This window comes from Blennius ocellaris, assembly GCF_963422515.1.
Source record: "Blennius ocellaris genome assembly, chromosome: 14".
NCBI classification, from domain to species: domain Eukaryota; kingdom Metazoa; phylum Chordata; class Actinopteri; order Blenniiformes; family Blenniidae; genus Blennius; species Blennius ocellaris.
This window is the reverse complement of record NC_137663.1, coordinates 3,238,781-3,266,665: the sequence shown is the minus strand read 5'-3', so window position 1 is coordinate 3,266,665 and position 27,885 is coordinate 3,238,781. Positions and strand designations below refer to the sequence as shown.

The following is a 27,885-nucleotide window of genomic DNA, read 5'->3' as shown; positions in this document are numbered from 1 at the left end:
ACGTGTCGATGATGTGTTGATGACGTGTTGATGAAGTGTGGACGGCGTGTCGATGACGTGTTGATGACGTGTTGATGACGTGTTGATGAAGTGTGGACGACGTGTCGATAACGTGTTGATGAAGTGTGGACGACGTGTTGATGAAGTGTGGACGACGTGTCGACGACGTGTCGATGACGTGTTGATGAAGTGTGGACGACGTGTTGATGACGTGACGATGACGTGTGGACGACGTGTTGATGAAGTGTGGACGACGTGTTGATGAAGTGTGGACGACGTGTTGATGAAGTGTCGACGACGTGTCGATGACGTGTGGACGACGTGTGGACGATGTGTCGATGACGTGTTGATGACGTGTTGATGAAGTGTTGATGACGTGTCGATGACGTGTCGATGACGTGTCGACGACATGTTGATGAAGTGTGGACGACGTGTCGACGATGTGTCGATGACGTGTTGATGAAGTGTTGATGACGTGTCGACGACGTGTCGATGACGTGTCGATGACGTGTTGATGAAGTGCGGAAAGCGTGTCGATGAAGTGTGGACGGCGTGTCGATGACGTGTTGATGAAGTGTGGACGGCGTGTCGATGACGTGTTGATGACGTGTTGATGAAGTGTGGACGGCGTGTAGATGACGTGTTGATGAAGTGTGGACGGCGTGTCGATGACGTGTTGATGAAGTGTTGATGACGTGTCGATGACGTGTCGATGACGTGTCGAAGTGTGGACGACGTGTCGATGAAGTGTGGACGACGTGTCGATGAAGTGTGGACAACGTGTTGATGAAGTGTGGACAATGTGTTGATGAAGTGTGGACGACGTGTTGATGAAGTGTGGACAACGTGTTGATGAAGTGTGGATGACGTGTTGATGAAGTGTGGACCACGTGTTGATGAAGTGTGGACCACGTGTTGATGAAGTGTGGACCACGTGTTGATGAAGTGTGGACGACGTGTTGATGACGTGTTGACGACGTGTTGATGAAGTGTGGACGACGTGTTGATGAAGTGTGGACGACGTGTTGATGAAGTGTGGACGACGTGTTGATGAAGTGTGGACGACGTGTTGATGAAGTGTGGACGACGTGTTGATGAAGTGTGGACGACGTGTTGATGAAGTGTGGACGACGTGTTGATGAAGTGTGGACGACGTGTTGATGAAGTGTGGACGACGTGTTGATGAAGTGTGGACGACGTGTTGATGAAGTGTGGACGACGTGTTGATGACGTGTTGATGAAGTGTGGACGACGTGTTGATGAAGTGTGGACAATGTGTTGATGAAGTGTGGACGACGTGTTGATGAAGTGTGGACAATGTGTTGATGAAGTGTGGACGACGTGTTGATGAAGTGTGGACCACGTGTTGATGAAGTGTGGACCACGTGTTGATGAAGTGTGGACGACGTGTTGATGACGTGTGGACCACGTGTTGATGAAGTGTGGACCACGTGTTGATGAAGTGTGGACGACGTGTTGATGAAGTGTGGACCACGTGTTGATGAAGTGTGGACAATGTGTTGAGGAAGTGTGGACGACGTGTTGATGAAGTGTGGACGACGTGTTGATGAAGTGTGGACGACGTGTTGAGGACGTGTGGACCACGTGTTGAGGACGTGTGGACCACGTGTTGATGAAGTGTGGACCACGTGTTGATGAAGTGTGGACCACGTGTTGATGAAGTGTGAACGACGTGTTGATGAAGTGTGGACGACGTGTTGAGGAAGTGTGGACGATGTGTTGATGAAGTGTGGACGGCGTGTCGATGACGTGTTGATGACGTGTTGATGAAGTGTGGACGACGTGTTGATGAAGTGTGGACAATGTGTTGATGAAGTGTGGACGACGTGTTGATGAAGTGTGGACAATGTGTTGATGAAGTGTGGACGACGTGTTGATGAAGTGTGGACCACGTGTTGATGAAGTGTGGACCACGTGTTGATGAAGTGTGGACGACGTGTTGATGACGTGTGGACCACGTGTTGATGAAGTGTGGACCACGTGTTGATGAAGTGTGGACGACGTGTTGATGAAGTGTGGACCACGTGTTGATGAAGTGTGGACAATGTGTTGAGGAAGTGTGGACGACGTGTTGATGAAGTGTGGACGACGTGTTGATGAAGTGTGGACCACGTGTTGAGGACGTGTGGACCACGTGTTGAGGACGTGTGGACCACGTGTTGATGAAGTGTGGACCACGTGTTGATGAAGTGTGGACCACGTGTTGATGAAGTGTGAACGACGTGTTGATGAAGTGTGGACGACGTGTTGAGGAAGTGTGGACGATGTGTTGATGAAGTGTGGACGGCGTGTCGATGACGTGTTGATGACGTGTTGATGAAGTGTGGACGACGTGTTGATGAAGTGTGGACCACGTGTTGATGAAGTGTGGACCACGTGTTGATGAAGTGTGGACGACGTGTTGAGGAAGTGTGGACCACGTGTTGATGAAGTGTGGACGACGTGTTGAGGAAGTGTGGACCACGTGTTGAGGAAGTGTGGACGATGTGTTGATGAAGTGTGGACGGCGTGTCGATGACGTGTTGATGACGTGTTGATGAAGTGTGGACGACGTGTTGATGAAGTGTGGACCACGTGTTGATGAAGTGTGGACGACGTGTTGAGGAAGTGTGGACCACGTGTTGATGAAGTGTGGACGACGTGTTGATGAAGTGTGGACGACGTGTTGAGGAAGTGTGGACGATGTGTTGATGAAGTGTGGACGGCGTGTCGATGACGTGTTGATGACGTGTTGATGAAGTGTGGACGACGTGTTGATGAAGTGTGGACCACGTGTTGATGAAGTGTGGACCACGTGTTGATGAAGTGTGGACGACGTGTTGAGGAAGTGTGGACCACGTGTTGATGAAGTGTGGACGACGTGTTGAGGAAGTGTGGACCACGTGTTGAGGAAGTGTGGACGATGTGTTGATGAAGTGTGGACGGCGTGTCGATGACGTGTTGATGACGTGTTGATGAAGTGTGGACGACGTGTTGATGAAGTGTGGACCACGTGTTGATGAAGTGTGGACGACGTGTTGAGGAAGTGTGGACCACGTGTTGATGAAGTGTGGACGACGTGTTGATGAAGTGTGGACCACGTGTTGAGGAAGTGTGGACGATGTGTTGATGAAGTGTGGACGGCGTGTCGATGACGTGTTGATGACGTGTTGATGAAGTGTGGACGACGTGTTGATGAAGTGTGGACCACGTGTTGATGAAGTGTGGACCACGTGTTGATGAAGTGTGGACGACGTGTTGAGGAAGTGTGGACCACGTGTTGATGAAGTGTGGACGACGTGTTGATGAAGTGTGGACCACGTGTTGAGGAAGTGTGGACGACGTGTTGAGGAAGTGTGGACCACGTGTTGATGAAGTGTGGACGGCGTGTTGAGGAAGTGTGGACCACGTGTTGATGAAGTGTGGACGACGTGTTGAGGAAGTGTGGACAATGTGTTGATGAAGTGTGGACGACGTGTTGATGAAGTGTGGACGACGTGTTGATGAAGTGTGGACCACGTGTTGAGGAAGTGTGGACGATGTGTTGATGAAGTGTGGACGGCGTGTCGATGACGTGTTGATGACGTGTTGATGAAGTGTGGACGACGTGTTGATGAAGTGTGGACCACGTGTTGATGAAGTGTGGACGACGTGTTGAGGAAGTGTGGACCACGTGTTGATGAAGTGTGGACCACGTGTTGATGAAGTGTGGACGATGTGTTGATGAAGTGTGGACAATGTGTTGATGAAGTGTGGACGACGTGTTGATGAAGTGTGGACAATGTGTTGATGAAGTGTGGACGATGTGTTGATGAAGTGTGGACGACGTGTTGATGAAGTGTGGACGACGTGTTGATGAAGTGTGGACGATGTGTTGATGAAGTGTGGACCACGTGTTGATGAAGTGTGGACGACGTGTTGATGAAGTGTGGACGATGTGTTGATGAAGTGTGGACCACGTGTTGATGAAGTGTGGACGACGTGTTGATGAAGTGTGGACGATGTGTTGATGAAGTGTGGACCACGTGTTGAGGAAGTGTGGACCACGTGTTGATGAAGTGTGGACGACGTGTTGATGAAGTGTGGACCACGTGTTGATGAAGTGTGGACGACGTGTTGATGAAGTGTGGACGATGTGTTGATGAAGTGTGGACCACGTGTTGATGAAGTGTGGACGACGTGTTGATGAAGTGTGGACGATGTGTTGATGAAGTGTGGACCACGTGTTGATGAAGTGTGGACGACGTGTTGATGAAGTGTGGACGATGTGTTGATGAAGTGTGGACCACGTGTTGATGAAGTGTGGACGGCGTGTCGATGACGTGTTGATGACGTGTTGATGACGTGTTGATGAAGTGTGGACGACGTGTCGATAACGTGTTGATGAAGTGTGGACGACGTGTTGATGAAGTGTGGACGACGTGTCGACGACGTGTCGATGACGTGTTGATGAAGTGTGGACGACGTGTTGATGACGTGACGATGACGTGTGGACGACGTGTTGATGAAGTGTGGACGACGTGTTGATGAAGTGTGGACGACGTGTTGATGAAGTGTCGACGACGTGTCGATGACGTGTGGACGACGTGTGGACGATGTGTCGATGACGTGTTGATGACGTGTTGATGAAGTGTTGATGACGTGTCGATGACGTGTCGATGACGTGTCGACGACATGTTGATGAAGTGTGGACGACGTGTCGACGATGTGTCGATGACGTGTTGATGAAGTGTTGATGACGTGTCGACGACGTGTCGATGACGTGTCGATGACGTGTTGATGAAGTGCGGAAAGCGTGTCGATGAAGTGTGGACGGCGTGTCGATGACGTGTTGATGAAGTGTGGACGGCGTGTCGATGACGTGTTGATGACGTGTTGATGAAGTGTGGACGGCGTGTAGATGACGTGTTGATGAAGTGTGGACGGCGTGTCGATGACGTGTTGATGAAGTGTTGATGACGTGTCGATGACGTGTCGATGACGTGTCGAAGTGTGGACGACGTGTCGATGAAGTGTGGACGACGTGTCGATGAAGTGTGGACAACGTGTTGATGAAGTGTGGACAATGTGTTGATGAAGTGTGGACGACGTGTTGATGAAGTGTGGACAACGTGTTGATGAAGTGTGGATGACGTGTTGATGAAGTGTGGACCACGTGTTGATGAAGTGTGGACCACGTGTTGATGAAGTGTGGACCACGTGTTGATGAAGTGTGGACGACGTGTTGATGACGTGTTGACGACGTGTTGATGAAGTGTGGACGACGTGTTGATGAAGTGTGGACGACGTGTTGATGAAGTGTGGACGACGTGTTGATGAAGTGTGGACGACGTGTTGATGAAGTGTGGACGACGTGTTGATGAAGTGTGGACGACGTGTTGATGAAGTGTGGACGACGTGTTGATGAAGTGTGGACGACGTGTTGATGAAGTGTGGACGACGTGTTGATGAAGTGTGGACGACGTGTTGATGAAGTGTGGACGACGTGTTGATGACGTGTTGATGAAGTGTGGACGACGTGTTGATGAAGTGTGGACAATGTGTTGATGAAGTGTGGACGACGTGTTGATGAAGTGTGGACAATGTGTTGATGAAGTGTGGACGACGTGTTGATGAAGTGTGGACCACGTGTTGATGAAGTGTGGACCACGTGTTGATGAAGTGTGGACGACGTGTTGATGACGTGTGGACCACGTGTTGATGAAGTGTGGACCACGTGTTGATGAAGTGTGGACGACGTGTTGATGAAGTGTGGACCACGTGTTGATGAAGTGTGGACAATGTGTTGAGGAAGTGTGGACGACGTGTTGATGAAGTGTGGACGACGTGTTGATGAAGTGTGGACGACGTGTTGAGGACGTGTGGACCACGTGTTGAGGACGTGTGGACCACGTGTTGATGAAGTGTGGACCACGTGTTGATGAAGTGTGGACCACGTGTTGATGAAGTGTGAACGACGTGTTGATGAAGTGTGGACGACGTGTTGAGGAAGTGTGGACGATGTGTTGATGAAGTGTGGACGGCGTGTCGATGACGTGTTGATGACGTGTTGATGAAGTGTGGACGACGTGTTGATGAAGTGTGGACAATGTGTTGATGAAGTGTGGACGACGTGTTGATGAAGTGTGGACAATGTGTTGATGAAGTGTGGACGACGTGTTGATGAAGTGTGGACCACGTGTTGATGAAGTGTGGACCACGTGTTGATGAAGTGTGGACGACGTGTTGATGACGTGTGGACCACGTGTTGATGAAGTGTGGACCACGTGTTGATGAAGTGTGGACGACGTGTTGATGAAGTGTGGACCACGTGTTGATGAAGTGTGGACAATGTGTTGAGGAAGTGTGGACGACGTGTTGATGAAGTGTGGACGACGTGTTGATGAAGTGTGGACCACGTGTTGAGGACGTGTGGACCACGTGTTGAGGACGTGTGGACCACGTGTTGATGAAGTGTGGACCACGTGTTGATGAAGTGTGGACCACGTGTTGATGAAGTGTGAACGACGTGTTGATGAAGTGTGGACGACGTGTTGAGGAAGTGTGGACGATGTGTTGATGAAGTGTGGACGGCGTGTCGATGACGTGTTGATGACGTGTTGATGAAGTGTGGACGACGTGTTGATGAAGTGTGGACCACGTGTTGATGAAGTGTGGACCACGTGTTGATGAAGTGTGGACGACGTGTTGAGGAAGTGTGGACCACGTGTTGATGAAGTGTGGACGACGTGTTGAGGAAGTGTGGACCACGTGTTGAGGAAGTGTGGACGATGTGTTGATGAAGTGTGGACGGCGTGTCGATGACGTGTTGATGACGTGTTGATGAAGTGTGGACGACGTGTTGATGAAGTGTGGACCACGTGTTGATGAAGTGTGGACGACGTGTTGAGGAAGTGTGGACCACGTGTTGATGAAGTGTGGACGACGTGTTGATGAAGTGTGGACGACGTGTTGAGGAAGTGTGGACGATGTGTTGATGAAGTGTGGACGGCGTGTCGATGACGTGTTGATGACGTGTTGATGAAGTGTGGACGACGTGTTGATGAAGTGTGGACCACGTGTTGATGAAGTGTGGACCACGTGTTGATGAAGTGTGGACGACGTGTTGAGGAAGTGTGGACCACGTGTTGATGAAGTGTGGACGACGTGTTGAGGAAGTGTGGACCACGTGTTGAGGAAGTGTGGACGATGTGTTGATGAAGTGTGGACGGCGTGTCGATGACGTGTTGATGACGTGTTGATGAAGTGTGGACGACGTGTTGATGAAGTGTGGACCACGTGTTGATGAAGTGTGGACGACGTGTTGAGGAAGTGTGGACCACGTGTTGATGAAGTGTGGACGACGTGTTGATGAAGTGTGGACCACGTGTTGAGGAAGTGTGGACGATGTGTTGATGAAGTGTGGACGGCGTGTCGATGACGTGTTGATGACGTGTTGATGAAGTGTGGACGACGTGTTGATGAAGTGTGGACCACGTGTTGATGAAGTGTGGACCACGTGTTGATGAAGTGTGGACGACGTGTTGAGGAAGTGTGGACCACGTGTTGATGAAGTGTGGACGACGTGTTGATGAAGTGTGGACCACGTGTTGAGGAAGTGTGGACGACGTGTTGAGGAAGTGTGGACCACGTGTTGATGAAGTGTGGACGGCGTGTTGAGGAAGTGTGGACCACGTGTTGATGAAGTGTGGACGACGTGTTGAGGAAGTGTGGACAATGTGTTGATGAAGTGTGGACGACGTGTTGATGAAGTGTGGACGACGTGTTGATGAAGTGTGGACCACGTGTTGAGGAAGTGTGGACGATGTGTTGATGAAGTGTGGACGGCGTGTCGATGACGTGTTGATGACGTGTTGATGAAGTGTGGACGACGTGTTGATGAAGTGTGGACCACGTGTTGATGAAGTGTGGACGACGTGTTGAGGAAGTGTGGACCACGTGTTGATGAAGTGTGGACCACGTGTTGATGAAGTGTGGACGATGTGTTGATGAAGTGTGGACAATGTGTTGATGAAGTGTGGACGACGTGTTGATGAAGTGTGGACAATGTGTTGATGAAGTGTGGACGATGTGTTGATGAAGTGTGGACGACGTGTTGATGAAGTGTGGACGACGTGTTGATGAAGTGTGGACGATGTGTTGATGAAGTGTGGACCACGTGTTGATGAAGTGTGGACGACGTGTTGATGAAGTGTGGACGATGTGTTGATGAAGTGTGGACCACGTGTTGATGAAGTGTGGACGACGTGTTGATGAAGTGTGGACGATGTGTTGATGAAGTGTGGACCACGTGTTGAGGAAGTGTGGACCACGTGTTGATGAAGTGTGGACGACGTGTTGATGAAGTGTGGACCACGTGTTGATGAAGTGTGGACGACGTGTTGATGAAGTGTGGACGATGTGTTGATGAAGTGTGGACCACGTGTTGATGAAGTGTGGACGACGTGTTGATGAAGTGTGGACGATGTGTTGATGAAGTGTGGACCACGTGTTGATGAAGTGTGGACGACGTGTTGATGAAGTGTGGACGATGTGTTGATGAAGTGTGGACCACGTGTTGATGAAGTGTGGACGACGTGTTGATGAAGTGTGGACGACGTGTTGATGAAGTGTGGACCACGTGTTGATGAAGTGTGGACAATGTGTTGACTCGCAGTCTTTCTCCTCTGCCGTCAGGTCGGAGGCTCCAAGATGGGAGTGATCCGTTACATGGGGGAGACGGACTTCGCCAAGGGCGAGTGGTGCGGCGTGGAGCTGGACGATCCGCTGGGGAAGAACGACGGCGCCGTGGCCGGGACGAGGTACCGACGCACGACGAGAGGATCGATCACATGTGATCACATTGATCCCGATCAGCACTCCGACACAAAGGCTCCGTTCACCGCAGGTCTTCATGCTCAATTCAGATTTATTTGCTCGGATCCGATTTTCTATCGGGATCGTTCAACGTGATACGTTTGAAACCCGACCTCTGGCAGACCGCAGTGGGAACGTGATCAGATGGTTTCGGGCTCCAGAGCGTAGAAGACGCTGTTGACAGAAATAAAGATGGACGCCACGCCGGTCAGCACCAAGGTGTCCAGACGTGACTCACTGTTTTAGACCAAACAACGTAAAACCCACACACCTCAGTAAAAACCAGCCCAACAGAGGATCTTTGTAAATCACAATGGAAAACTACTTACTCACACAGCTCCAGGGAATTTGGGTGAAAAAATATCATGAGATATTTTAGTGCTCCTGTGGAAAAGAGACATCAAATTTGATATCTTTGACAGGAAATTGGACATACAACTGTTCGGAATCATGGAGTTACTGTTTGTCGACGACACCATCAAAAGTCTTTTGAAGGAGTGGCCCAGCTTTGAATTGCGGTTCTGAAAGTCGTTATATTTTGGACTGCTCAAAACTCCTACTCTTTCTGGCAAGAACTCCATAAAAGTTGAGAAACTATACTCTAAATAATTATCCTTTTGGACGTTCTCACGTTGTATCTTGGAGCTCCAGTTCTACATACTCAATCTGCAGCAGACTAATATCTATCAAGAATATTACTTGACAAAGAAGTGGTAGATGCTCTGACATTAGATGACTGGTACATAACTGTGTGTGTGTGTGTGTGCGTGCGTGCGTGTATAGACTGACATTCTCTATTGAGATGCAATTGGAGAAATTCTACAAATGGGTTGTATATATTGATATATATTCTCAGATTTGCTTTCATTTCCCTTCTATAAAACATAGACTCTACAGGATTACTTGTATAAATAGATGAGTGAGACTAACAGCCTTTTCTGTTTGTTTGTTTATTTTGTTTTGTGTTTATCTATTTGCTTTTGCTCATCATTCAGAAATGTATATACTTTATTAGAAAATATATGAACATGAAAGGGTTAGTCATTGAAATGTGTCTTGCACTATTGAATGATATTATAGATGGTATATATTTATATAGATGTGTAAAATTAGAATGATTTGGATTTGATATGAAAACTGGACTGAATGAACTCTCTGATTTAAAAATCAAATAATAATAAAGAACTTTACAACAAATGCACTAAATAAACAAAGTTACTAAGTACGAGAATTTGGTTCCTCCACTTGGGGGGTACCCTCCATTTCTGGTATCGCTGGTCAGCAAGTAGATCCATTTTCAAGTGCTTGTTAAATAAGAGTCAACAAAATGTAAACAACATGAGGAGGGACAGAAGAAGAGAGTGAGACGAATGGTCAAATAAACCATCTATTCACTTGCATAGATCCTCCACAGCAGTTGTTTCAAACATCTGGTCCACTTGAGGCTCAATCCGGCCGAACTACCAAGAACAACTGCAACATTTCAAAGAAAATGTTGATTTGAAAAATGACAAATGCGCCTTTTTCTCTCTCTTTCTCTCTCTGTCTCTCTCTCCCTCTCTCCTACAGATACTTCCAGTGCCTCCCGAAGTTCGGCCTGTTCGCTCCGATCCACAAGGTGATCCGTATCGGCTTCCCGTCCACCAGCCCAGCGAAGGCCAAGAAGAGCAAGCGAGTGGCCATGGGCGTCTCGTCGCTCGCCCACAGCCCCAGCAGCTCATCCATCAGCTCCGTCAGCTCGGTGGCGTCGTCGGTGGGCGGGCGGCCGAGCCGCGCCGGCCTGGTAAGACGCTCGTGTTTACACTCGGCACCGCTTGTCGCTTCAACCAATTCATCCACATTTGGGGAGAAAAAAAATGCTTATTTGCTGTCTGGTGAAGAAGATGGAGAGGCTCTGCTGTCTGCAAACTTGACAGAAGGAAACCACGACAGCAAAACCATAAATAGCTTGTTTATACTCCAACTTTTTGTTTGTTGATGCGAAATGTCAGTAAAAATGTGCAAAGCAATTATAACAGTGTAAACGAAAACAGGGAACCAGGATTAAAAAGCAGAAAATATCAGTGGATAAAACATCAGTTTCTGAAAGTCTGCAAGAATAAACTTCAAAAAGCTCCAAATGTTCACCTGTTGTGAGAAGAAACAAACATCAGGGAGGTTCCAAGTTTGTCCCCCAAGTTTGAAACGATGAGTCTGATCATGTAAGAAATACGATGAATAAAAATAGAACACATTGAGGAAGTTATGGAAACAAAGGTGTGAAAGACCTGCTACTTTTTTAATGTGTGGTGGTCTGGATCAGTCAGTCTGTGTCTCACTGTTCTTATGGACCAGCTTGATGTCGTCCCCGTACAGCCTGTGGCTGATTTCAGCATCAGTCTCCATGGCAACATGACCGAGGATTTGAAGGTAATAATTCTCTTTCAATGATAAATATGGGTTTCAAGCAAAAGGCAGATTAAGTTCCCATCACTGAATAATCTACTGAGCAGGGAATAATCTACTGAGCAGGGAATAATCTACTGAGCAGGGAATAATCTACTGAGCAGGGAATAATCTACTGAGCAGGGAATAATCTACTGAGCAGGGAATAATCTACTGAGCAGGGAATAATCTACTGAGCAGGGAATAATCTGCTGAGCAGGGAATAATCTGCTGAGCAGAGAATAATCTACTGAGCAGGGAATAATCTACTGAGCAGGGAATAATCTACTGAGCAGGGAATAATCTACTGAGCAGGGAATAATCTACTGATCAGGGAATAATCTACTGAGCAGTGAATAATCTACTGAGCAGGGAATAATCTACTGAGCAGGGAATAATCTACTGAGCAGGGAATAATCTACTGAGCAGTGAATAATCTGCTGAGCAGGGAATAATCTACTGAGCAGGGAATTATCTGCTGAGTAGGGAATAATCTGCTGAGCAGGGAATAATCTGCTGAGCAGGGAATAATCTGCTGAGCAGGGAATAATCTGCTGAGCAGGGAATAATCTGCTGAGTAGGGAATAATCTGCTGAGCAGGGAATAATCTGCTGAGCAGGGAATAATCTGCTGAGCAGGGAATAATCTATTGAGCAGAGAATAATCTACTGAGCGGGGAATAATCTACTGAGCAGGGAATAATCTGCTGAGCAGGGAATAATCTGCTGAGCAGGGAATAATCTACTGAGCAGGGAATAATCTACTGAGCAGGGAATAATTTACTGAGCAGGGAATAATCTACTGAGCAGGGAATAATCTACTGAGCAGGGAATAATCTGCTGAGCAGGGAATAATCTACTGAGCAGGGAATAATCTACTGAGCAGGGAATAATCTACTGAGCAGGGAATAATCTACTGAGCAGGGAATAATCTGCTGAGCAGGGAATAATCTACTGAGCAGGGAATAATCTACTGAGCAGGGAATAATCTGCTGAGCAGGGAATAATCTACTGAGCAGGGAATAATCTACTGAGCAGGGAATAATCTACTGAGCAGGGAATAATCTACTGAGCAGTGAATAATCTACTGAGCAGGGAATAATCTACTGAGCAGGGAATAATCTGCTGAGCAGGGAATAATCTACTGAGCAGGGAATAATCCGCTGAGCAGTGAATAATCTGCATAATCTGTCGAGTGGCTCTGTTGCTCCGACGCTGCATTTCCAGGCTCTGAGGAAAGAAATGCTGGGAGATGGTCGGCAGCAGAACCTGACAGAATCCCACATGGATTGTAGCTCCCGGTACAGGCCAGGTCCTGCAGGGAGAGACGCTCTCTCTCTACTTCACTTTTTGGATTGTTGGCCCGGACCGGGACTGAAGACGGACACTGCTCATTTTCTTAAGTGCTCACAAAGCAGCTGAAGCTCCACCGTTTGCACTAAACCACAGGAGACCACAGGTTCAGATCTCTGGACATTGAAAAGCTTCACGCTGCAACTTTTAAACCGAGTTCATTCGTGAACTGCAGTGATGTCAGATTGACACGTTTAAGGCAGTAATACTTATTCTTAAATGTGGAATTTTCAGGCACTTTTTGTAAACTTACAATTTCCTCCATGTCGTCACTAACTTTACTGTAAAACGTTGTGCCAGAGGACAGCCACAATTATTAGGGACCTCGCCAACGGGTGGGCCCTAGGCCCAGCCAACGGCAGGTCTCTTTTGGATTTCGTCGTCGCCAAAAGTGTGGGGCCTCCGCAGGAGGCCCCACACTCATCCAGAACTCTCCTGACCCTCCCAGAGTGGCCGCGCCCCCGAAGGGGGCGCGGCCACTACCTGGTGGCGAAATTATATATTGTATTTCGAATGTTTCTTATTATTAGGGACCTCGCCAACGGGTGGGCCCTAGGCCCAGCCAACGGCAGGTCTCTTTTGGATTTCGTCGTCGCCAAAAGTGTGGGGCCTCCGCAGGAGGCCCCACACACATCCAGAACTCTCCTGACCCCCTCAGAGTGGCCGCGCCCCCGAAGGGGGCGCGGCCACTACCTGGTGGCGAAATTATATATTGTATTTCGAATGTTTCTTATTATTATTCTTTCTTGGGACTCCTGACGCCTCTTTGAGCTCTAATTTGACCCCCTAAACACGCTCAAAAACTCACCAAATTTGGCAGGATCGTCAGAAGTGGCGAAAAATTTTATAAAATAAAAAAAAATCCCCACAAAGTCCAAAAATGGCTCTCTAGCGCCACCTAGAAAATTGCAATCGCCCGCCACGGTCCGTAGGAATGTCGTAGAGAAATGTCGCGAATACGAAATTTGTTCGTCTACTCGAGCCCTACGACTCACGCGCTCTAACTTTTGCCCTAACTCCAACAGGAAGCCGGCTATTTGCCTTTCAATGTAAGGTATTCGCCCAAAAAAGGGAAAAAAAGGCAGAAACGGAAAATTTAACTCCTCATAGGGCGAAGGTCGCATCGGTTAAATTGAGATATACAAAAATAGAGGAGATTGTTTCCTACTGAACTCTAGAGGGAAATTTTCTTACCTAGTCCAGTTTAATTTTTATTAGCCGTCCAAGCTCCCCACCCCCTAATCGGCATTTTGGCTCCTGTCATCCATTAACATGGGGAAACGGAAAATTCTCGCCGAAAATCAACGATTTACAACTCCCCGAACTACTCTTAACTGTTTGCAAACCGTGACTCTCAGCCACAAACCGAGGGCATCGCCACGTACACGAGACCCTGCCGAACAAGAGGATGTAACATATGTGGGGAAAATTCCAAAACAAGTCCCCAGAATGACGAGTTAAAGCGACACAGTAAAATTTTTCTCGTCCGAAATCTTAACACTATAGCGGATGGAGCCAAATCTGCCGTTCCTGCCAAACAGCGCCCCCTGGTGTCCAAAGTTTACCTCTGACTGCTTCCAAACCCACACACTATTAAAGAGGACAAAAATTCCTACAAAAGTATGGTATTTTTATCCACATACTCCCCCGATAAGTATAGATTAAGAGCAGTTGTTCGCAAAATCTTCTAATATAATCCTCTCTGGCTCACTCTGCCGTCAGAGTGTCCGCGCTCGGTGCAGCTGTGAAATTCTCCACTGTGATTGGTCAGTGCATTACTCCATATATGGGCAGCTTCCTGTAGCTTCAGGCTCATCACTGCTGTGTGATTGACAGCCTGTCATATCCTGCAGTTTGACCTGAGAGTGACCTCAGCAGTCATTCTCAGGTCAGGTTACTCTTATGTGACCTGACCTCACTCTCATGTCTCATGTTCTCCTGTCATGAGGACATGCAAAACCTGTACGAGGTCTGGCCTGAGACATGTAATTCATGTCGGTGGAAGTTTGTGAAAAACCTTTATTGCATCATTCACACCTTCGCACACTGCCGACAAAGGCCGGGCCTCCTAGGCCCGGCACTCCACCAGGTCACTCTCATGTCACACACTGACCTCCGTAGGAGGCCTGGCCTGAGGCCATATAATTCATGTAGGTGGAAGTTTTTGAAAAACCTTTATGGCATCATTCACACCTTCGCACACCGCCGACAAAGGCCGGGCCTCCTAGGCCCGGCACTCCACCAGGTCACTCTCATGTCACACACTGACCTCCGTAGGAGGTCTGGCCTGAGGCCATATAATTCATGTCGGTGGAAGTTTTTGAAAAACCTTCATTGTGCCATAAGTGCTGTGTCTTTTACACTAGAATTGAAGTAAGACCACATTCAGGATCGGGGCCATCTGGGGAGTACCCAAGAGACATTTTCAGGCAGCTCGGCTAGCTTGCGGCTTAGCATGCCTGTTAGCATGCGAGCAAACATTGTCTGATTGAGCCGAAATTTGGTAGGTAGCCTAATGGGGTTGCTGCGATCACAAATCATTAGCTAATTAGCTGGTTTTCACGCAGTTTTTTCAAAATAAAAGTCATACAAAATTTTTTTTTTTTTTTTTTTTATATTTAAGCAAATATTTTGAACCGTTCATAGCCACCCCCCCGACGGGCAGTCTCGAGGTCCCGACCAATGCTGCTTGCAGCTTTAATTATTCTTTTATCTTCGTTTTTTACGCTTTCACTCATATTGGACCCCCTATCCACGCTCAAAAACTCACCAAATTTGGATGGCTCGTGAAAAATCGCATAGAGCCGGTGACCATGTCAAAACATTCCAGGAAAGTCCAAAAATGGCTCTCTAGCGCCACCTAGAAAATTGCAATCGCCCGCCACGGTCCGTAGGAAAATCGTAGAGAAATGTCGCGAATACGAAACTTCTTCGTCTACTCGACCCCTACGACTCACGCGCTCTAACTTTTGACCTAACTCCAACAGGAAGCCGGCTATTTGCCTTTCAATGTAAGGTATTCGCCCAAAAAAGGGAAAAAAAGGCAGAAACGGAAAATTTAACTCCTCATAGGGCGAAGGTCGCATCGGTTAAATTGAGATATACAAAAATAGAGGAGATTGTTTACTACTGAACTCTAGAGGGAAATTTTCTTACCTAGTCCAGTTTAATTTTTATTAGCCGTCCAAGCTCCCCACCCCCTAATCGGCATTTTGGCTCCTGTCATCCATTAACATGGGGAAACGGAAAATTCTCGCCGAAAATCAACGATTTACAACTCCCCGAACTACTCTTAACTGTTTGCAAACCGTGACTCTCAGCCACAAACCGAGGGCATCGCCACGTACACGAGACCCTGCCGAACAAGAGGATGTAACATATGTGGGGAAAATTCCAAAACAAGTCCCCAGAATGACGAGTTAAAGCGACACAGTAAAATTTTTCTCGTCCGAAATCTTAACACTATAGCGGATGGAGCCAAATCTGCCGTTCCTGCCAAACAGCGCCCCCTGGTGTCCAAAGTTTACCTCTGACTGCTTCCAAACCCACACACTATTAAAGAGGACAAAAATTCCTACAAAAGTATGGTATTTTTATCCACATACTCCCCCGATAAGTATAGATTAAGAGCAGTTGTTCGCAAAATCTTCTAATATAATCCTCTCTGGCTCACTCTGCCGTCAGAGTGTCCGCGCTCGGTGCAGCTGTGAAATTCTCCACTGTGATTGGTCAGTGCATCACTCCATATATGGGCAGCTTCCTGTAGCTTCAGGCTCATCACTGCTGTGTGATTGACAGCCTGTCATATCCTGCAGTTTGACCTGAGAGTGACCTCAGCAGTCATTCTCAGTTCAGGTTACTCTTATGTGACCTGACCTCACTCTCATGTCTCATGTTCTCCTGTCATGAGGACATGCAAAACCTGTACGAGCTCTGGCCTGAGACATGTAATTCATGTCGGTGGAAGTTTGTGAAAAACCTTTATTGCATCATTCACACCTTCGCACACTGCCGACAAAGGCCGGGCCTCCTAGGCCCGGCACTCCACCAGGTCACTCTCATGTCACACACTGACCTCCGTAGGAGGCCTGGCCTGAGGCCATATAATTCATGTAGGTGGAAGTTTTTGAAAAACCTTTATGGCATCATTCACACCTTCGCACACCGCCGACAAAGGCCGGGCCTCCTAGGCCCGGCACTCCACCAGGTCACTCTCATGTCACACACTGACCTCCGTAGGAGGCCTGGCCTGAGGCCATATAATTCATGTCGGTGGAAGTTTTTGAAAAACCTTCATTGTGCCATAAGTGCTGTGTCTTTTACACTAGAATTGAAGTAAGACCACATTCAGGATCGGGGCCATCTGGGGAGTACCCAAGAGACATTTTCAGGCAGCTCGGCTAGCTTGCGGCTTAGCATGCCTGTTAGCATGCGAGCAAACATTGTCTGATTGAGCCGAAATTTGGTAGGTAGCCTAATGGGGTTGCTGCGATCACAAATCATTAGCTAATTAGCTGGTTTTGACGCAGTTTTTTCAAAATAAAAGTCATACAAATTTTTTTTTTTTTTTTTTTTAATATTTAAGCAAATATTTTGAACCGTTCATAGCCACCCCCCCGACGGGCAGTCTCGAGGTCCCGACCAATGCTGCTTGCAGCTTTAATTAGGGACCTCGCCAACGGCATGGGCCCTAGGCCCATGCCAACGGCATGGGCCCTAGGCCCATGCCAACGGCAGGTCTCTTTTGGAATTCGTCGTCGCCGAATGAGTGCGGGGCCTCCGCAGGAGGCCCCGCACTCATTCGGACACTCTCATGACCCTGTCAGAGTGGCCGGGGCCCCCGAAGGGGGTCCCGGCCACTCTGACGTGGTGGCGAAATTGTATATTGTTTTTCGAATGTTTTTTATTATTATTATTATTTATTTCACGGATAAATCCCTCAATTTGACCCCCTAAACACGCTCAAAAACTCACCAAATTTGGAAGACTCGTCAAAAGTGTGGCACTCCACAATCTCATGTCAACAAATTTCCAGAAAATCCAAAAGTGCCTCTCTAGCGCCACCTAGACACTTTCAATCGCCCGCCACGGTCCGTAGGAATGTCGTAGAGAAATGTCGCGAATACGAAATTTGTTCGTCTACTCGAGGCCTACGACTCACGCACTCTAACTTTTGACCTAACTCCAACAGGAAGCCGGCTATTTGCCTTTCAAAGTAAGGTGTTCACCCAAAAAAGGCAAAAAAAGGCAGAAACGGAAAATCTAAACCATCATAGGGCGAAGGTCGTATCGGTTAAATTGAGATATACAAAAATAGAGGAGATTGTTTACTACAATAATTTAGAGGGAATTTTTCTTACCTAGTCCAGTTTAATTTTTATTAGCCGTCCAAGCTCCCCACCCCCTAATCGCCTTTTTGGCTCCTGTCATCCATTAACATGGGGAAACGGAAAATTCTCGCCGAAAATCAACGATTTTAAACTCCCCGAACTACTCTTAACTGTTTGCAAACCGTGACTCTCAGCCACAAACCGAGGGCATCGCCACGCCCACGAGACCCTGCCGAACAAGAGGATGTAACATATGTGGGGAAAATTCCACAACAAGTCCCCAGAATGATGAGTTAAAGCGACACAGTAACATTTTTTTCATTCTACATTTTTACATTGAATCCTGATGGGAGATATCCGGCGTTGTCGCCAAACAGCGCCCCCTGGTGTCCAAAGTTTACCTCTGACTGCTTCCAAGCGTACACAATCTTAAAGAGGACAAAAATTCCTACAAAAGTATGGTATTTTTGTCCACATACTCCCCCGATAAGTATAGATTAAGAGCAGTTGTTCGCAAAATCTTCTAATATAATCCTCCCTGTCTCACACTCTGACGTCAGAGTGTCCGCGCTCGGCGCAGCTGTGAAATTCTCCACTGTGATTGGTCAGTGCATCACTCCATATATGGGCAGCTTCTTCATTTTTACCTGACCTCACTCTCATGTCTCCTGTTCTACTGTCATGAGGACATGCAAAACCTGTACGAGGTCTGGCCTGAGACATGTAATTCATGTCGGTGAAAGTTTGTGAAAAACCTTCACTGCTGCATCATTCACACCTTCGCACACCGCCGACAAAGGCCGGGCCTCCTAGGCCCGGCACTCCACCAGGTCACTCCATCGTCCCACACTGACCTTTGTACGATGGAAGTCGGTGGAAGTTTTTGAAAAAGCTTTATTGCTGCATCATTCACACCTTCGTTCACGCCGACAAAGGCCGGGCCTCCTAGGCCCGGCACTCCACCAGGTCACTCCATCGTCCCACACTGACCTTTGTACGATGGAAGTCGGTGGAAGTTTTTGAAAAAGCTTTATTGCTGCATCATTCACACCTTCGTTCACGCCGACAAAGGCCGGGCCTCCTAGGCCCGGCACTCCACCAGGTCACTCCATCGTCCCACACTGACCTTTGTACGATGGAAGTCGGTGGAAGTTTTTGAAAAAGCTTTATTGCTGCATCATTCACACCTTCGTTCACGCCGACAAAGGCCGGGCCTGCTAGGCCCGGCACTCCACCAGGTCACTCTCATGTCCCACACTGACCTCTGTAGGAGGCTTGGCCTGAGGCCATGTAATTCATGTCGGTGGAAGTTTTTGAAAAACCTTTATTGTGCCATAAGTGCTGTGTCCTTTACACTACGATTGAAGTAAGACCAGATTCAGGATCGGGGCCATCTGGGGAGTACCTAACAGACATTTTCAGGCAGCTCGGCTAGCTTGCGGCTTAGCATGCCTGCTAATATGGTCGCAAACATTGTCTGATTGAGCCGAAATTTGGTAGGTAGCCTAATGGGGTTGCTGCGATCACAAATCACTAGCTAATTAGCTGGTTTTGACGCCGTTTTTTCAAAATAAAAGTCTTTTTTTTTTTTTTTTTTTTTTTTACTTAAAAAATTTTCTTTTTTATTAACCGTTCATAGCCACCCCCCCGACGGGCAATCTCGAGGTCCCGACCAATGCTGCTTGCAGCTTTAATTAGGGACCTCGCCAACGGGTGGGCCCTAGGCCCAGCCAACGGCAGGTCTCTTTTGGATTTCGTCGTCGCCAACAGTGCGGGCCCTCCGAAGGAGGGCCCGCACTCATCCAGGCCCTCTCCTGACCCTCCCAGAGTGGCCGGGGCCCCCGAAGGGGGTCCCGGCCACTCTGATGTGGTGGCGAAATTGTATATTGTATTTCGAATGTTTATTATTATATTTTTAGGGACCTCGCCAACGGCTTGGGCCCAAGGCCCATGCCAACGGCAGGTCTCTTTTGGATTTCGTCGTCGCCAAAAGTGCGGGCCCTCCGAAGGAGGGCCCGCACTCATCCAGGCCCTCTCCTGACCCTCCCAGAGTGGCCGACGCCCCCGAAGGGGGCGTCGGCCACTACCTGGTGGCGAAATTATATATTGTATTTCGAATGTTTCTTATTAGGGACCTCGCCAACGGGTGGGCCCTAGGCCCAGCCAACGGCAGGTCTCTTTTGGATTTCGTCGTCGCCAAAAGTGCGGGCCCTCCGAAGGAGGGCCCGCACTCATCCGGTTACTCTCCTGACCCTCTCAGAGTGGCCGACGCCCCCGAAGGGGGCGTCGGCCACTAACTGGTGGCGAAATTGTATATTGTTTTTCGAATGTTTTTTCTTATTATTATTATTATATTTTTTTCGCCGTTACGCTCATATTTGACCCCCTAGACACGCTCAAAAACTCACCAAATTTGGAAGGCTCGTGAAAAATCGCATAGAGCCGGTGACCATGTCAAAACATTCCAAGAAAATCCAAAAATGGCTCTCTAGCGCCACCTACAAAATTTAAATCGCCCGCCACGGTCCGTAGGAATGTCGTAGAGAAATGTCGCATATACGAAATTTGTTCGTCTACTCGAGCCCTACGACGCACGCGCTCTAACTTTTGACCTAACTCCAACAGGAAGGCCGGTATTTGCCTTTCAAAGTAAGGTGTTCGCCCAAAAAAGGCAAAAAAAGGCAGAAACGGAAAATCTAAACCATCATAGGGCGAAGGTCGTATCGGTTAAACTGAGATATACAAAAATAGAGGAGATTGTTTACTACAAATATTTAGAGGGAATTTTTCTTACCTAGTCCAGTTTAATTTTTATTAGCCGTCCAAGCTCCCCACCCCCTAATCGCCTTTTTGGCTCCTGTCATCCATTAACATGGGGAGATGGAAAATTCTCCCCGAAAATCAACGATTTTAAACTCCCCGAACTACTCTTAACTGTTTGCAAACCGTGACTCTCAGCCCCAAACCGAGGGCATCGCCACGACCGCGAGACCCTGCCGAACAAGAGGATGTAACATATGTGGGGAAAATTCCAAAACAAGTCCCCAGAATGACGAGTTAAAGCGACAGAGTAACATTTTTTCCGTTCTACATTTTTACATTGAATCCTGATGGGAGATATCCGGCGTTGTCGCCAAACAGCGCCCCCTGGTGTCCAAATTTTACCTTCGACTGCTTCCAAACCCACACAGTCCGAAAGAGGATAAAAATTCCTACAAAAGTATGGTATTTTTATCCACATACTCCCCCGATAACTATGGATTCAGAGCAGTTGTTCGCAAAGTTCTGGAATTCATCTTCACTCTCTTCCACTCTAGCTCTGACACTTAATGAGCCAAAGTGACGTGCACCTGCTGTGAAAATCTAAAGCAGGATTGCGCAATCCTGCTCCGGGGACCGGGGGAGGGGGAGGGGGAGCATCTCAGTGACATTTTCAGGATCTCATAGGCCTAGCAAGCCCGTTAGCATTTTAACAAACATTATCCGATTGAGCTGAAATTTGGTAGGTGGCCTAATGAGGCCGCTGCGGTCAGGAATCACTACATAATTAGCTGGTTTTGAGCCGTTTTTTTCAAAATAAAAGTAATTAAAAAAATACTATTTTTTTTTAAAGATAAAAAATGATCATTAACTGGTCTAGAGTATCGTGGCCACCCCGATGGGCTTGAGCCACAGTTTACGAAAGGCCAGGCCACAGGCCTGGCCAATGCCAGCTTCCTTTTGTAATCCGTACACAACTGACAAAGGCCCTCACATTCATGTCGGTGGAAGTTTTTGAAAAACCTTTCCTGTGTCTTAAGTGCTGCGTCATTCACACCTTCGTTCACACCGACAAAGGCCGGGCCTCCTAGGCCCGGCACTCCACCAGGTCACTCCATCGTCCCACATTGACCTCCGTAGGAGGCCTGGCCTGAGGCCATATAATTCATGTCGGTGGAAGTTTTTGAAAAACCTTTATTGTGCCATAAGTGCTGTGTCATTCACACCGTGCACCGCCGACAAAGGCCGGGCCTCCTAGGCCCGGCACTCCACCAGGTCACTCTCATGTCCCACACTGACCTCCGTAGGAGGCCTGGCCTGAGGCCATGTAATTCATGTCGGTGGAAGTTTTTGAAAAACCTTTATTGTGCCATAAGTGCTGTGTCTTTTACACTACAATTGAAGTAAGACCAGATTCAGGATCGGGGCCATCTGGGGAGTACCTAACAGACATTTTCAGGCAGCTCGGCTAGCTTGCGGCTTAGCATGCCTGCTAGCATGGTCGCAAACATTGTCTGATTGAGCCGAAATTTGGTAGGTAGCCTAATGGGGTTGCTGCGATCACAAATCACTAGCTAATTAGCTGGTTTTGACGCCGTTTTTTCAAAATAAAAGTCTTTTTTTTTTTGTTGTTTTTTTTTTACTTAAAAAATTGTCTTTTTTATTAACCGTTCATAGCCACCCCCCCGACGGGCAGTCTCGAGGTCCCGACCAATGCTGCTTGCAGCTTTAATTATTCTTTTTTTATTTTTTTTCACGGACTAAATCGCATATTTGACCCCCTAAACACGCTCAAAAACTCACCAAATTTGGAAGACTCGTCAAAAGTGTGGCAATCTATATTATCACGTCAATAAATTCCATGAAATTCCAAAAATGGCTCTCTAGCGCCACCTAGACACATTTAATCGCCCGCCACGGTCCGTAGGAATGTCGTACAGAAATGTCGCGAATACGAAACTTCTTCGTCTACTCGAGCCCTACGACTCACGCGCTGTAACTTTTGACCTAACTCCAACAGGAAGCCGGCTATTTGCCTTTCAAAGTAAGGTGTTCGCCCAAAAAAGGGAGAAAAAGGCCGAAACGGAAAATCTAAACCATCATAGGGCGAAGGTCGTATCGGTTAAATTGAGATATACAAAAATAGAGGAGATTGTTTACTACAATAATTTAGAGGGAATTTTTCTTACCTAGTCCAGTTTATTTTTTATTAGCCGTCCAAACTCCCCACCCCCTAATCGCCTTTTTGGCTCCTGTCATCCATTAACATGGGGAAACGGACAATTCTCGCCGAAAATCAACGATTTTAAACTTCCCGAACTACTCTTAACTGTTTGCAAACCGTGACTCTCAGCCACAAACCGAGGGCATCGCCACTCCCACGAGACCCTGCCGAACAAGAGGATGTAACATATGTGGGGAAAATTCCAAAACAAGTCCCCAGAATGACGAGTTAAAGCGACACAGTAACATTTTTCTCGTTCTACATTTTTACATTGAATCCTGATGGGAGATATCCGGCGTTGTCGCCAAACAGCGCCCCCTGGTGTCCAAAGTTTACCTCCGACTGCTTCCAAGCGTACACCGTCTTAAAGAGGACAAAAATTCCTACAAAAGTATGGTATTTTTATCCACATACTCCCCCGATAAGTATAGATTAAGAGCACTTGTTCGCAAAATCTTTGAATATAATCCTCCCTGTCTCAGTCTGACGTCAGAGTGTCCGCGCTCGGTGCAGCTGTGAAATTCTCCACTGTGATTGGTCAGTGCATCACTCCATATATGGGCAGCTTCCTGTAGCTTCAGGCTCATCACTGCTGTGTGATTGACAGCCTGTCATATCCTGCAGTTTGACCTGAGAGTGACCTCACCAGTCATTCTCAGGTCAGGTTACTCTCATGTGACCTGACCTCACTCTCATGTCTCATGTTCTCCTGTCATGAGGACATGCAAAACCTGTATGAGACCTGGCCTGAGACATGTAATTCATGTCGGTGGAAGTTTGTGAAAAACCTTCATTGATGCATCATTCACACCTTCGTTCACGCCGACAAAGGCCGGGCCTCCTAGGCCCGGCACTCCACCAGGTCACTCTCATGTCCCACACTGACCTCTGTAGGAGGCTTGGCCTGAGGCCATGTAATTCATGTCGGTGGAAGTTTTTGAAAAACCTTTATTGTGCCATAAGTGCTGTGTCTTTTACACTACAATTGAAGTAAGACCAGATTCAGGATCGGGGCCATCTGGGGAGTACCTAACAGACATTTTCAGGCAGCTCGGCTAGCTTGCGGCTTAGCATGCCTGCTAGCATGGTCGCAAACATTGTCTGATTGAGCCGAAATTTGGTAGGTAGCCTAATGGGGTTGCTGCGATCACAAATCACTAGCTAATTAGCTGGTTTTGACGCCGTTTTTTCAAAATAAAAGTCTTTTTTTTTTTTTTTTTTTTTTTTTACTTAAAAAATTGTCTTTTTTATTAACCGTTCATAGTCACCCCCCCGACGGGCAATCTCGAGGTCCCGACCAATGCTGCTTGCAGCTTTAATTAGGGACCTCGCCAACGGCTGGGCCCTAGGCCCAGCCAACGGCAGGTCTCTTTTGGATTTCGTCGTCGCCAAAAGTGCGGGCCCTCCGAAGGAGGGCCCGCACTCATCCAGGCCCTCTCCTGACCCTCCCAGAGTGGCCGACGCCCCCGAAGGGGGCGTCGGCCACTACCTGGTGGCGAAATTGTATATTGTATTTCGAATGTTTTTTCTTCTTTTTATTTTTCTGCTTTTTTCTCCGTTAGGCTCTAATTTGACCCCCTAAACACGCTCAAAAACTCACCAAATTTGGCAGGCTCGTGAAAAGTCGCAGCCTTCAGAAGATCATGTCAAAACATTCCATGAAAATCCAAAAATGGCTCTCTAGCGCCACCTAGACCCTTTTAATCGCCCGCCACGGTCCGTAGGAATGTCGTAGAGAAATGTCGCGAATACGAAACTTCTTCGTCTACTCGAGCCCTACGACTTACGCGCTCTAACTTTTGACCTAACTCCAACAGGAAGCCGGCTATTTGCCTTTCAAAGTAAGGTGTTCGCCCAAAAAAGGGAGAAAAAGGCCGAAACGGAAAATCTAAACCATCATAGGGCGAAGGTCGTATCGGTTAAATTGAGATATACAAAAATAGAGGAGATTGTTTACTACAATAATTTAGAGGGAATTTTTCTTACCTAGTCCAGTTTAATTTTTATTAGCCGTCCAAGCTCCCCACCCCCTAATCGCCTTTTTGGCTCCTGTCATCCATTAACATGGGGAAACGGACAATTCTTGCCGAAAATCAACGATTTTAAACTCCCCGAACTACTCTTAACTGTTTGCAAACCGTGACTCTCAGCCACAAACCGAGGGCATCGCCACGCTCACGAGACCCTGCCGAACAAGAGGATGTAACATATGTGGGGAAAATTCCAAAACAAGTCCCCAGAATGACGAGTTAAAGCGACACAGTAACATTTTTTCCGTTCTACATTTTTACATTGAATCCTGATGGGAGATATCCGGCGTTGTCGCCAAACAGCGCCCCCTGGTGTCCAAATTTTACCTTCGACTGCTTCCAAACCCACACAGTCCGAAAGAGGATAAAAATTCCTACAAAAGTATGGTATTTTTATCCACATACTCCCCCGATAACTATGGATTCAGAGCAGTTGTTTGCGACATCTTGGAATTATGAAAATATCTCTCCCACTCTAGCTCTCACACTTAATGATCAAAGTGACGTGCACCTGCTGTGAAAATCTACAGCAGGATTGCGCAATCCTGCTCCGGGGACCGGGGGAGGGGGAGGGGGAGCATCTCAGTGACATTTTCAGGATCTCATAGGCCTAGCATGCCAGTTAGCATTTTAACAAACATTATCCGATTGAGCTGAAATTTGGTAGGTGGCCTAATGGGGCCGCTGCGGTCATGAATCACTACATAATTAGCTGGTTTTCAGCCGTTTTTTTCAAAATAAAAGTCATTAAAAAAATACTATTTTTTTTAAAAGATAAAAAATGATCATTAACTGGTCTAGAGTATCGTGGCCACCCCGACGGGCTTGAGCCACAGTTTACGAAAGGCCAGGCCACAGGCCTGGCCAATGCCAGCTTCCTTTTGTAATCCGTACACAACTGACAAAGGCCCTCACATTCATGTCGGTGGAAGTTTTTGAAAAACCTTTCCTGTTCCATAAGTGCTGCGTCATTCACACCTTCGTTCACGCCGACAAAGGCCGGGCCTCCTAGGCCCGGCACTCCACCAGGTCAGTCTCATGTCACACACTGACCTCCGTAGGAGGCCTGGCCTGAGGCCATATAATTCATGTCGGTGGAAGTTTTTGAAAAACCTTTATTGTTCCATAAGTGCAGTGTCATTCACACTACAATTGAAGTAAGACCAGATTTGGGATCGGGGCAACCTGGGGAGTACCACACTGACATTTTAAGGTGTATCCGCTAGCTTGCGGCATAGCATGCCCGTTAGCATGCTAGTAAACATTGTTCGATTGAGCTGAAATTTGGTAGGTGGCCTAATGGGGGTGCTGCGGTCACAAATCACTAGCTAATTAGCTGGTTCCGACTCCGTTTTTTCAAAATAAAAGTCCTAATTTTTTTTTTTTTTTTTTTTTGCTTAAATAATTTTTTTTTTTATTAACCGTTCATAGCCACCCCCCCGACGGGCAATCTCGAGGTCCCGACCAATGCTGCTTGCAGCTTTAATTATTATATATTTTTTGCGCTCTCACTCATTTTTCACCCCCTAAACACGCTCAAAAACTCACCAAATTTGGAAGACTCGTCACGTCTGCGCTCCATTCGAGGTTTCTGAAAAAAAATCCCCACAAAGTCCAAAAATGCCTCTCTAGCGCCACCTAGAAAATTTCAATCGCCCACCACGGTCCGTAGGAATGTCGTAGAGAAATGTCGCGAATACGAAATTTGTTCGTCTACTCGAGCCCTACGACTCACGCGCTCTAACTTTTGACCTAACTCCAACAGGAAGCCGGCTATTTGCCTTTCAATGTAAGGTGTTCGCCCAAAAAAGGGAAAAAAAGGCAGAAACGGAAAATTTAACTCCTCATAGGGCGAAGGTCGCATCGGTTAAATTGAGATATACAAAAATTGAGGAGATTGTTTACTACTGAACTCTAGAGGGAAATTTTCTTACCTAGTCCAGTTTAATTTTTATTAGCCGTCCAAGCTCCCCACCCCCTAATCGCCTTTTTGGCTCCTGTCATCCATTAACATGGGGAAACCGAAAATTCTCCCCCAAAATCAACGATTTTAAACTCCCCGAACTACTCTTAACTGTTTGCAAACCGTGACTCTCAGCCACAAACCGAGGGCATCGCCATGCCCGCGAGACCCTGCCGAACAAGAGGATGTAACATATGTGGGGAAAATTCCAAAACAAGTCCCCAGAATGACGAGTTAAAGCGACAGAGTAACATTTTTTTCGTTCTACATTTTTACATTGAATCCTGATGGGAGATATCCGGCGTTGTCGCCAAACAGCGCCCCCTGGTGTCCACAGTTTACCTCTGACTGCTTCCACACCCACACCGTCTGAAAGAGGACAAAAATTCCTACAAAAGTATGGTATTTTTATCCACATACTCCCCCGATAACTATGGATTCAGAGCAGTTGTTTGCCACATCTTGGAATTATGAAAATATCTCTCCCACTCTAGCTCTCACACTTAATGATCAAAGTGACGTGCAGCTGCTGTGAAAACCTACAGCAGGATTGCGCAATCCTGCTCCGGGGACCGGGGGAGGGGGAGGGGGAGCATATCAGTGACATTTTCAGGATCACATAGGCCTAGCATGTCCGTTAGCATTTTAACAAACATTATCCGATTGAGCTGAAATTTGGTAGGTGGCCTAATGGGGCCGCTGCGGTCATGAATCACTACATAATTAGCTGGTTTTGAGGCCGTTTTTTTCAAAATAAAACTAATTAAAAAAGTACTGTTTTTTAAACGCTTAAAAAATTATCATTAACTGGTCTAGAGGATCGTGGCCACCCCAACGGGCTTGAGCCACAGTTTACGAAAGGCCAGGCCGCAGGCCTGGCCAACGGCAGCTCTCTTTTGTAATTTGTACACCGCCGACAAAGCCGGGCCTCCTAGGCCCGGCACTC

General features: G+C 47.4%; 1 protein-coding gene across 2 annotated transcripts in view; it reads left to right on the top strand.

Moving 5' to 3' along the window:
• The window catches only part of clip2 (CAP-GLY domain containing linker protein 2), a 90,925-nt gene that overhangs the window by 21,121 nt on the left and 41,919 nt on the right, over positions 1-27,885 (top strand). For both annotated transcript variants that reach the window (XM_080508834.1, XM_080508833.1), the window contains exons 4-5: positions 8,677-8,801; positions 10,426-10,639. In XM_080508834.1, the coding sequence (XP_080364960.1) occupies positions 8,677-8,801; positions 10,426-10,639 (339 nt within the window). The remainder of the gene's footprint in view (positions 1-8,676; positions 8,802-10,425; positions 10,640-27,885) is intronic.